This window comes from Phyllostomus discolor, chromosome 6 (assembly GCF_004126475.2).
Source record: "Phyllostomus discolor isolate MPI-MPIP mPhyDis1 chromosome 6, mPhyDis1.pri.v3, whole genome shotgun sequence".
NCBI classification, from domain to species: Eukaryota; Metazoa; Chordata; class Mammalia; order Chiroptera; family Phyllostomidae; genus Phyllostomus; species Phyllostomus discolor.
The window spans coordinates 28,892,638-28,904,413 of record NC_040908.2 but is presented as its reverse complement, the minus strand read 5'-3'; the positions used below and the strand labels follow the sequence as shown (position 1 = coordinate 28,904,413).

The 11,776-nt window shown below is 43.5% G+C and overlaps 1 protein-coding gene across 1 annotated transcript in view; it reads right to left on the bottom strand.

The window, feature by feature from the left end:
* The window catches only part of RHOQ (ras homolog family member Q), a 41,992-nt gene that overhangs the window by 5,283 nt on the left and 24,933 nt on the right, over positions 1–11,776 (bottom strand). The window contains exons 3-4 of the mRNA XM_028515148.2: positions 2,578–2,742; positions 2,170–2,265 (exon numbers count right to left, since the gene is read on the bottom strand). Of these exons, the coding sequence (XP_028370949.1) occupies positions 2,170–2,265; positions 2,578–2,742 (261 nt within the window). The remainder of the gene's footprint in view (positions 1–2,169; positions 2,266–2,577; positions 2,743–11,776) is intronic.

Below are 11,776 nucleotides of genomic sequence, written 5' to 3'. Positions count from 1 at the left end.
CATCATTCAGAGAGAGAGATGAAAAGATACAGGAAAGGCAAGAAGAGAGAAAAACCGCCCTGGCTGCTGTGGCTCAGTGAATTGAGTGCTGGCCTGTGAACCAAAGGGTAGCTGGTTCGATTCCCAGTCAGGACACATGCCTGGGTTGTGGGCCAGGTCCCCAGTTGGGTGCACGTGAAAGCCAACCACATATTGATGCTTCTCTCCCTCTTTTCCTCCCTCCATTCCCCTCTCTCTAAAAATAAATTTTAAAAATCTTTAAAAAAAAAGAAGAAGAAGAAAGAATAACCAGGGAGAGGGCATTCAAGGAAGCCTCGTGAAAGTATTTCATGGAGGAACCAACTGTGCCAAATGCTGCTGAGAGGCCTTTTAAACATGGGATCATATTGTTTCACAACCACTTTTTTCCTTAAACTACATAATAAATTTGAACATCTCAATGGATATATTAATATAAATTTTTAATAGTTGCACGGTTTTGGAGGGGGGGGCTGTATAAACAATGTAGCAACTTTGTAGCCATGTCTTTAAGCACATCCAAACAATTTTCTTAGGATAAACTCCTACCTATGGAATTGCTTGATCAAAAGTGTGTGTGGCTTCAAGGCTTCTGTAGATTGTCAAGACTGCTTTTACTGAGTGACCAAGAGCACAACAGAATGCCCGTTCCCCGGCAGCCCTGCAGGAGGGGCTATTATAATCCATTCATGTCTCAATTTTTTGCCAACTTCACAGGTGGAAATTACAATTACACTTGACTACTAAGGAATTTAAATACATTTTCTGTCTCCACTGGCAATCGGCACTTTTTTTGGTGAATTTTCCATTGATGTTCCTTAGCCCATTTTTCTATTGGGGATGTACGTCTTTTTCTGATCAATTCATTCGCAAGGGGTTCCTGTGCACTAAGGATATGAATCCATTTTTCTGCCATTTGTGTCAAGTTTGTTGTATGACTTTTAATTTTATTTCTGGTGTTTGATGTATTAACTTTTCATGTAGTTCAATTGTCAATAATCTTAAATTTCATTTAAGATTTGTACATTTAGAAATTCCTTCTCTCCCTAGGATTACAAAACTGAGTATGTGGAATTTCTAAAGTGATTTGTTAGTGAATCTATTTATCTTTTGCTTTAGTAAAAACTGTCCTCCCCAAAGTTCTCCTGCTCCGTTCTGCCTTCTGATAGTACATTTTTAAAAACCTTATTAGAATCTGTTTCCACCAAAGGCCTATTAAAGTCACATCTGAAAAATAGCATCCAATAATGTTAGGGCCCAACAGAGAAAAAAAGTAAGCATAGCTTTGGAGTGAGGAAAAGTGTAAGTTGAAACATATTATGTGCATCACAGTTATATATTTTTTGGAATGCCACTGTTTCCTATCCTTCAGAAAAAGGCTGGAAGAAAATTCAACTAGTTTCTTTTCAAACCTAGCCATAATGTGTGTTTTTTTTAATATTTGAAGACACTTTTTAAAAAAGTTTATTTATTTATTTATTTATTTATTTATTTATTTATTTATTTTTAGAGAGGGAAGGGAGGGAGAAAGGGAGAGAGAGAGAAACATCAATGTGCGGTTGCTGGGGGCGGTGGCCTGCAATGCAGGTATGTGCCCTGACTGGGAATCGAACCTGCGATGCTTTGGTTTCCAGCCCGAGCTCAATCCACTGAGCTAGGCCAGCCAGGGCAATGTTTCATCTTTAACTGCAGATTTATTCTGTCGCCCTCTGCCCCACCCTCACCGCCTCCTCCACAAGTGTTAACTGAAGACGGAGCCTGATTTGGTATAGTACAAATATTTAAGTGATTACGAAGGGCTTCCAGATCAGCACCTTCTTCTGATGCCTCTTTCTACATGACTTATTGGGAAAATACTGTTAGTGGCATCAGAATCTGGGTTCTAGAGTCAGGCCATGACTGAAACCGAGCTCTGCCATTTACTATCTGGCAGACCTTCCAAGTCACCTGACATCACCAAGCCTGCTTTCTGTTCAGTAAGAGAGGGAACTAGTCAGACCTGCCTCAGGGCCGGTGCAAGGATGAAGTGAGATCATATGTGGAAAGCACTCAGCACAGTTCTTGGCATACAGTAAGTACACAATAAATGCTAGCTTCTAGCATTACTTTAACTTTTATACTTATTCATAAATTCTGTAAAGGTTCCGTTACCTCTTTTGCTAGTTTCTGTCCTTGTTCCACACATACAGGTTTTTCTTTCATATCATTCAGTCTTGCTAAAGTTTTGGGGTCATCTCGGAGATCAATCTAATTAAGAAAGGTCAATAATGTCTCATAATATTACACGTCTTTAAAAAGGAATCAAAGCATGTAGTCCCACTTCATCCCCACACACCAGTACAAGATTACACAAAGGAACTTAATTTTTAAAACCAACTAATATAATTGCTTTCTTTCAGCATCACTTTTTCCAAAACTGTGACAGAATCCACTATAACTTACAACAGAGCTCAAACACGTGTACCACTCGCTAATCCTCGGGACCATCTGTCTCAGGGTCACAGCAAGAGCTAGGCCAGGGAGAGTCTCCTTAAACGAGTAAAATCAAAGCAGACATACCTGCGTTCCTATTAATAAAAAGGGTACATTTGGTGCATATTCCTTCAGCTCTGGTACCCACTCCTCTTTCACATTCTGAAATGAGGCTGGGTTCACCACAGAGAAGCATATAAGGAAGACATCAGTCATCGGGTAGGACAAAGGCCTCAGGCGATCATAGTCTTCCTAAGGAAGAAAGAGAAACCTCATTATTTCCATCTCCACACCTTCAGTTTGCTAATACTATGTCCACTGGATTAACGTGGTCCAGGCAACAAAGTCAGGAGTCTCCTGCAAGTGAAGTGCACGGCATTCTCCATAAAACAAGACCATTCCGTTCGTTTTTGTTGCTTTTCCCTTTGGAGTTCTGAATACCAGTGGGCTAAGAATACAAGTCCCCTAACAACTACGATGAAAGTTAGAGAAAATATATTGTGAGCACTACAGCGGCCATGGGAAACACTTTTTCACGGGAAAGTTTGCACAAAGACTTGCTAGCTGGGTGTTGTTCGTTATCATTCATAACTAATAAGCAATGAAAGTTGATGTGTCAGGTACGGAGCCATATGCCCGCCCACTCATTTGATTCTCATAACAACTATATGATAATGTAAGTACCATTATCCCTGTTTTCCATTTGAGTAAACTGAGGCACAGAAGTTCAATAACTTGGGTGAGGATGTACAGCCAGTAAGTAGGAGAGATGGGATGTAGGCCCTGGCAGGTTTATGCCTTACCTACCATACATCTTCATGGAGAACTTAAATCTTCGCTTTCCCTGTTTATATGTTGTTTTTTTTTAAATTGTATGCGCACATGTGTGTATGTGTGTGAAAATATAAAGAGAGAAGCATATAGAAGGAATTCACAAACAAACCCTTTCCTCTCCAGGGTCCATGACTGAAATGGAGATGTTCTCATATGCGTCTTTCCAGTTCTTTTTCTGTGCATGGCACATTTATAGCTGCACGCGTGCAAACACTGTGCAAGAACGGCCCGGGCAATCCGTGCTGTTCTGTCCCCTGAGGGACGTCCTGGAGATCTCTCCAGATCAGAACATGTTGGACTGCCGCATATGTGATCTTAAACTGCTGCTCCGCATTCCACGGAAGGGCGGCACTGCTGACGGCTTTGGCATCTGTCACAAAAGGCAGTGAAGATCCTGTTTGGCTTAGACCATCTTCTAAGACACAAAATTCTGCTTATTTACGTTCCGGTGAGTGAACAGACTAAGGATTCTATTTTTGTCGGGGCTAGCCTCTCATCTGGTTTCAAGGAAACTTTATTTTGGGCCGAGGCCACCACCCCTCTTAAATGACCCACTTCACTACTAGAACTGCAACGCACGTGGAACTGAGGGAACAGATTATTAAGAACATCTTCCACTCAGAGTTTCGGCAACAGTATTTCTCTCGGGGGACAATTTTTCTTGCACATACGTCATCTTCGAACATTTTCCTCAGTATACTGTTCAACTCCAGCATATTAACGGCTCAAAGTCTCGACAGTGGAGTTAACCCTTCTGTTTCTCCGGGATGCGTCCAACACGGCCTGGAGCCGTGGGCACTGGCAGATTTCTCAGGTGCTGGCTGTTATAGGACAAGAAGGGGAAAGCCATCCCCAATCTCTTTTACCCTTTATCTTTAAAAGTAGAGGCTCCTACTTGGTTTTGAATAAAGCAGTGCTCTGCTATTAAGAAATTTAAAAAAGCAATCAAGTAATGTGGGTATGAAACATGTTGCACCCCAGTCAGTATCAGAGGACTCCTATCAAAAGTAGAGTATATGTTTTTAAAAACCAATCTGAGTGTAAAATAGTACAGTTGGGTGCATTAAATATACTTCCTGTGCTCTGCTGCCTAAGTCCCACTGCATGTCAATGACAGGGGGTGGGGAGTGACAGCATTTAACCTTAGCATCTACCCAGCAACTCTACAGTCCAGAGAGAAAACTTGGTGTGGTCAGGGAATGGGGTGCTCTTGTTAAAAATCTCCCCTCATTGTCCCAGTTGGTGTGGCTCAGTGGGTTGGGTGTCATCCCACAAACCAAACGGTCACCAGTTCGATTCTTGGTGAGGACACATTCCTGGGCTGTGGGTTCAGTCCCCAGTCAGGGAGCATACATAGGCAACCGATCCATATTTCTCTTTCACATTATTGTTTCTCTCCCTCTCTTTCTCCCTCCCTTCCCCTCTAAAAATAAACAAATAAAATCTTTAATTTAAAAAGAAATCTCCCCTCATTCATTTTTAGGTCTCCAGTTTTCACAGAATTAGAAATGGGGATACTGTCTCATAGGATTATGAGGAATAAATGAAATTATGCAACTAAATCCCTCAGCATAGTGCCAGGCATTGGAGTAAAATACTCCAATGTTTTCACATAAATTCTTCATCCCTCAGGAAACTGGCTCTCCTATTCTTCCATAAATGCGTGCAGCGTCCCAGCAGTCCCATACCAGTCCGGGTTTTGCATCTCTCTCCAACCACAGAGAAGAAGCTCCTTTAGTGAGAAATAAAATTTTCTACACTGGCATCAAAAAACACAAGTCAAATGGAGGTCTCTTGAGGACAGTATAATTTTCAGATTAATAAAAGAAAATATTATAACTATACTAATTAGTCACTTGGGAACTCAAGATCCTTAAGACTATTCAATATAGTATTCCTATGAAAACCAAATGAGATTTTTAAATGAAATTTTACTTTACAAGCAAGTTTACCTCATCAGGGAAATAGAATGTGCATTCTTTTTTCTAGAAGGCATTGCAAAGAATAAAAAGTGAATGCAAAATTCTCTAGAAATGTTTAATAACACTAATGCAAGGATTCTACAGAACATAAGTGGGGTATGTATTGCTTTCATAACCATAGCAAATACTGCCCTTCTTCAAAGAGGGCCACATGGGCACAAAGGAAAGAAATTAGACTAATCATTTCTAGATATCTGTTAAATTACAGATCTTGCTGAAATAACTAAAAGGTGAAGGATCTGCCCTGACCGCTGTGGCTTGGTTGGGCACCGTCCTGCAAATCAAAAGATCACCGGGTCGATTCCCAGTCAGGGCACGTGCCTGGGGGGTAGGTTTGCTCCCAAGTCAGTGCACATGCAAGAGGCAACTGATCAGTGTTTCTCTCTGTCGATGTTTCTCTCTCTCTTTCTCCCTCCCTTCCCCTCTCTCTAAAAATAAATAAATACAGTCTTTAATAAAAAAACAGATTTGAAAAATGTGAAGGATTTGGGTTATAAAGAATAAAACAAAAAATGTTTAGAACTCCTTAAAAACAAATGTTACCTCTTAAAGTCTCAACTACCTAAAATGAACTCCTTCGGCCTGCAATCGCCAACTAAATAATTGGCAGTTATTATAAGAACGAGACCTTTCTGCTTCCATCCAGCCAGAGTAATTAGAAGTCTAATAATAGACAGCACATTAAAAAAATAAATTATCTCCTATGCATACTGCGCCCTGCATGCACACTGTTGAGTGAACTCAACGTGCAACCCTGGGTTTGGGGCCAGAGAAGTTTCACCTCCAGCTACGTCATGCAAACATGACAACACCAAAAAGGTTAAATGTGCAGTGCCTGCCCTTGACCTTCAATAGCCACTTTTCAAAGCCAGAACTTCTCTTTTTTTCTTCTCATTTAATCTTTACTGTAATTTTCCATTACTATTTTATCCCCCTCAGACCCCCTCCCCTCAGCAATCGTCACACTGCTGTCTACATCCATGAGTCCTTCCTTTCGCTTACTCCCTCCACCCCTAACCTCCCCCCAACCTACGCCCCCTCCAGCGACCTTTTGCTTTGCAGGATGTGAGGCCAACTCTCTGGTGTCCTCTTAATTAATAGATCAATTCTATTTTAGTTCCTTAAAAAAGGTAGGCCTTATACATTCCAGCATGGTAACTGGAACCTTCCCAGTAGAGAAAAACCGTACTAAAGACAACTGTCTCACATCAAAACCATGGAAGCAACCACGAGTTCCATCAACAGGGGTATCACACTGCTTAGTAGAAGCTTCAGTTTCTGACCAGCTGGCTAAGTTCCAGGAGCACTCGTTTTGTCAGGACTCTCTTCGGGTGGCTCGGCGATTAAGCTCTGCACTCTCGTCAAGAGTCTCTGATCTGCAACGATCAACTTGACCCTTGAAAAAGATGACATACTTACAAGGGGACAAGGCTCCACAGACAGAAGGGGACTGAGTAAATGTGCGTGGAGAGCAAATAGGAGACCTTCAGGTGCAGAGCTGCGGCCGGGCCATCCGGTGCGAGACCCCTTTTTACACACGGCTTGACCAGCAGGGCCTGTGACCAGCACCCTGTTAACCAACCTTTGTCCCCTTCGTGGGGCCTTGGCACTCCCTCCTACTTCAGTGACTTCTCTTTAAAATACACATTTTTAGCATGCGAATGCCTACTTAAAATACATGACTGGAACATGAACTCTAAGCAAAACCAGTCACCTTGGATAGCACAGGCCCTGTCGTGCTTTGTTGTCTGGTACACTGTCACATACAGTCAAAGTCAACGAGCAAAGACTCAGTGAGACCGTACTGCATGGGAGATGTTCTACAGACACACAGACATAAATACAAGAAATAATGGTCCTCTCTGGAGCTTAGAGTTTAGTTGGAAGTTAAAGGCACATACATATAAAAAGACAGTCATATACAATAGTGGGAGGAAGAAAAGTGTAAACTGGGCAGGTGAACATATAAATGCTTAATCCAAAGGAACATTAATAAGCACCTCCTGCGTGTCCAGAATGGTGTGGAGGGCAATCATTAGGGAAATGAAGGGAGGGCAAGACTCAGATCCCTCCTGATTTATGGGACACCTTATACACGTATGCAAAGCACCGTCCTAAGATTCTGTAAGTCGTAAACAAGGCGACGACGCAAATGAGTGCTAGCAGCCAGTACCCACCAAGTCCTCGTCCACCCCTGGGGGCTCTGCAGACCTCCAAGCCACTGCCTGGAAGAGGAGAAGAAACTGCGGTGCTGATGTGGGAGTGTGCGTAGGGTCGGCACCGAGGAGGAGGAATCTGACAGGTGGAGACACACGAACATTTCCAGCAGTCCCTGCTCTTAGGGAGTTCATGGGAAGGGAGACGAATGTGGGTGGACGCTGCCTTACGTGGCAGAATGCGGTACACGCCACGAGCTGTGGTTAGGGGACATGAAAAGCCTTCTGAGAGGAGACGGCCCTAAAGAATGGAGAAGAGGGGCACACACGTAACCTGCGAGCTACGTGGCCGTCGTCGAGTCACTTCCTTCTTACAGGCTTGGTTTCCATCCCCAACGTGGGAGAACGTCAGTGACCAACACTCTGAAGACTACAAAGTGCTGTAAGAACCTATTATACCCCCAAATAATCCCGACCGTCACTTTCAGAAATAGCCATTGATAAAAACCTACAAGGGTTTTCCTTGGTAACAACCTTGAAAGATAAAAAGCGGGATCACAAGTGACTCACCCTTTAACAGACGAGTCCCAGACTTCTAAAGTCTAAAACGGCGTCTGACTACTTTAAGGGATACAGACAATGTAGGCCATGAAGAATGGCCCTGACAACTGGTGGCTTGTGGTAAGTGACGAAATGACTCTGTCACTTCCAAAGCACACAGTAGCTATCTGAAACATCTGCTTCTTGTGAGAAGCCCAAAGGTCTCAGGCATGGCTCTTGAAACATGGGGACCCCCGAAGGGTGCCGTACGGGAGTCAAGGGGCGGCATGGACTGAAGCTAGCTTCTGAAGATGAAAAATGGTTTGTCATAAACCTAACACACATTATAAGCATCCCTACAATAATTCTTTGTAGTCTATGAAACCTTAGTTCCTCTGCATAGTTCTTTCTGTCACTTGTGAGTTTATTTTGCATTAAACTTTATGAAATGATAGTATCACTTTTTACCGCCTTAAACAATAATCGTGTTTTTCACAGAATTGGGTTGGGTCTCTTTTGGCAGCATTTTGATAAATTTGGCTCAAAATACATCAGTGATCAATTTACTGAATTTGCCTACCACCTCCTGCTATGGCTGAATTAAAGAAAATTTGAAGAAGAAATGGAATTTTTTAAGAGCTATAAATTCTTAAGAGGTAACCATGTTTCAAAAACTTTTCAAATATTTGGCTTTTTTCCATCTTCAGTTCAGCTGTGAAAGGGTGTGTGTGTGTGTGTGTGTGTGTGTACATATGTTTCCTCATTGGTTCTTAGTAAAGGAATTCTTGAAATTGAAGGTTCAGCTTCTCAGTTTCAGCAGCTGTCATCTTCATATATTTTGATTTATAATAATTCAGGCTCCCAATTGATGTGCCAATGATTTGGGAGCTGGGGGAGCAGATCTTCTGCCGCGTCACCACCTTCCTTTCCGACTGCCTGACGGACCCTCACCCCGGCTCGGGCCGGCTGGAGGAAAAGGAAAGCTGAACTGCGCCGCGGCAGAGAGCCGATCCATCCGCCGGGGACTGGCCCTGCCCTCATCTAACTGTGTCATTATGAACCAGCACTTCCTCTTCTCCAGAAGGAGGGGCTGAACTAGATCGCCACATTACATGGTTAAAAATGCTCACAAGAACTCTTTTTACCCTGGTGAGCAGCCCTAGTAACAGATTTAATGTGGGAGGAGATTTAACCGACTGGGTGAAAAATCAAGCTTTAGAATTCTGTTTTATCTAAGCTGACCCCACAAGGCAAGAAGATCAAGACTTAGCTAAATATGGCCCTCGGGCAAGCTGCAGTTCCCCATCTGCGAGGGGAGGATAAATATAGCACACACACACGTTAAGATAAACGGTCAAGTGTTTTGAGCTCTGCAACAGACAGGGCTGACTTTCCAAAAAAAGACAAACCGCAACTTCAGAGCCAGTGCAGTTTCTTTTGTGCACGGTGAGATGGCTTCCCTGGCGGTGAAGGATTCAGAGCTGAAATGCTACACTGTCTGGAGCTCTAATGACACGTCTCTTTCACTCAAACAGAGGTCGGCTGGCCAAAGGCACGCAGACAGAAGGTAAATGTCAGGTCACACTTCCACGCATGTATTTCTTTTCTAACCTTCTTGGCACAAATGTCATGTCCATAGAATATTCATTCATTCACTTATTCTAACAAGCAGCAGACTGAACGCTGTCCACATGCTGGTGAGCACGACAGGGCCCCTGCCCAGAGGGGACGCACAGCATGCCCGAGTGCCCGGTGCCTCTCTCAACCAGGGCAGTGCTGCCGTGTGCAGGGCTGTTCTTTTACATTATATTTTATTGATGATGCTCTTACGGTTGTCCTGATTTTCCCCCCTTTGCCCCCTCCACCCAGCACCCCCACTCCCTCAGGCCATCCCTACAACATTGTTCATGTCCGTGGGTCATAGGTGTAAATCCTTTGGCTACTCCATTTCCTATACTGTACTTTACATCCCATGGCTATTCTGTTACTACCCATTTGTACTTCTTAATCCCCTCACCTCTTCACCCTTTCTACCCCACCCCCCTCCCATCTGGCTACCATTGAAACACTCCCCATATCCATGATTCTGTCTCTATTCTTGTTTGCTCAGTTTGTTTTTTAGATTCGACTGTTGATAGATATGTATTTATTGCTATTTTATTGTTCATAGTTTTGAACAGGCTGTTGCTTGTTTGAGAGAATTTAGGAAGTTGTGAAGCATGAGCTAAGACCTGCCATTCATATGGAAAAACCACTCTTAACAGCTTGGGTGGGCCTTTAAGTTGGGTGGGGCGGAGCTGGAGCTGACCTCCAGGGTGAGGCAAACAGTACTAGCCAGGCTGATGGAGTCTGGGGTATAGCATGCCCCAGCTGGCTCTGTGACTCTGTGGGGGCAGGGCGGGGTGAGGGTTCAGAAAAGGAATGATGGCCTCTGCCTACCTTTCTGTCTGGGAGAGAGCTGTCTCCCAGCTCTCACCTTGATGCCACCAGACACTTCAGTTCCTCCCCATATGCCATTGGTACCTTTCAAGCTGCTATCCTGGTGCTGGAGCTCAGAGAGAGTGAGTCTGAGTAAGTCCACATGTGCATTCTTTAAGAGGAACTGCTTGGGACTCCAGAAAGTTCTTGCACTGACTCAGTCCCCACTGGTTTTTGCAGCCAGTAGTTATGGGAACTTACCTTCCTGGCACTGGAACCCTGAACAAGGGGGGCCTGGTGTGGGGCTGGGACCCCTTGCTCCTGAGATGTCCTTCCCAAATTTTTATCCACCACACGTGGGTGCGGGGCCAGCCCGTTCCGTGCCTCCGCCCCTCCTACCAGTCTGGATGGATGTGGTTTCTTTAATTCTGCAGTTACCACACTTCCACTCGGCTTCATTTCTGATGGTTCTCAGTGATGGCTGTGCTTTACTTTAGTTGTAATTCTGATGTGATTGTGTGAGGTGAGCTGTGTTTACCTATGCCTCCATCTTGACCAAAAGTCCCCAGGGACTGTGTAGAAAATGTGGAAGGTGTTTCTGATTGTCAATATAAATGGGGGGAGAAAATTTGGGGTAGGAAAAAGAATTTTTAAGTGCTACAAATTCCTAGGGGGGAGCTGTTTTTCAAAAACTTTTCAAATACATGGCCTTTTTTCCCCCCATAATCTTCAGTTCAGTTGTAAAATGGTATATAGGGTACCCCCCACTGGCATTCAGGGAGCCACCTGAGGGCATGGCTGGTGGGTGTACTGCCTGGCACTGATGAATGTGAAAACCCCTTTTATAATTACCCAAATCCAGGACCTAACACTGGTGTATCTAAAAACACAAAGTATTTTTTTGCACAGATTTAATGAATTTTCTAGGAAGGTAATTTCAGTGCAATCTGAAAGAGAAGGATAGACGGTAATTTATTTTGTTCAAAACATTACAGGAGTTGCTTATGACTGTAGAATATGTACACCACTGGCAATATCGCTCTTCGTATCTGCATCACCAATAAACCACAACCACGGCAGTCACCACTTGTGAGCTGTACCATTCCTGGTAACTCCACCTCTAGGTGTGGGTACTTGACTATTTCATTATGATTTCCAGAGAACTCAGCTCTAAGAGCTTATGAATTTATATTTTTTATGGTGAATCACTTTCCTTTTATCTCTCCATATTACTGGTAGGATCTTATATTGATTTAAAATTATGTATATAGAGAAGTTGTATTTCCTGTAGAATTCACCTGAGGACAGGTAAAGGAGAAACACTTGTTATAAAAGGGGGATGAGTCTGATTCGGTT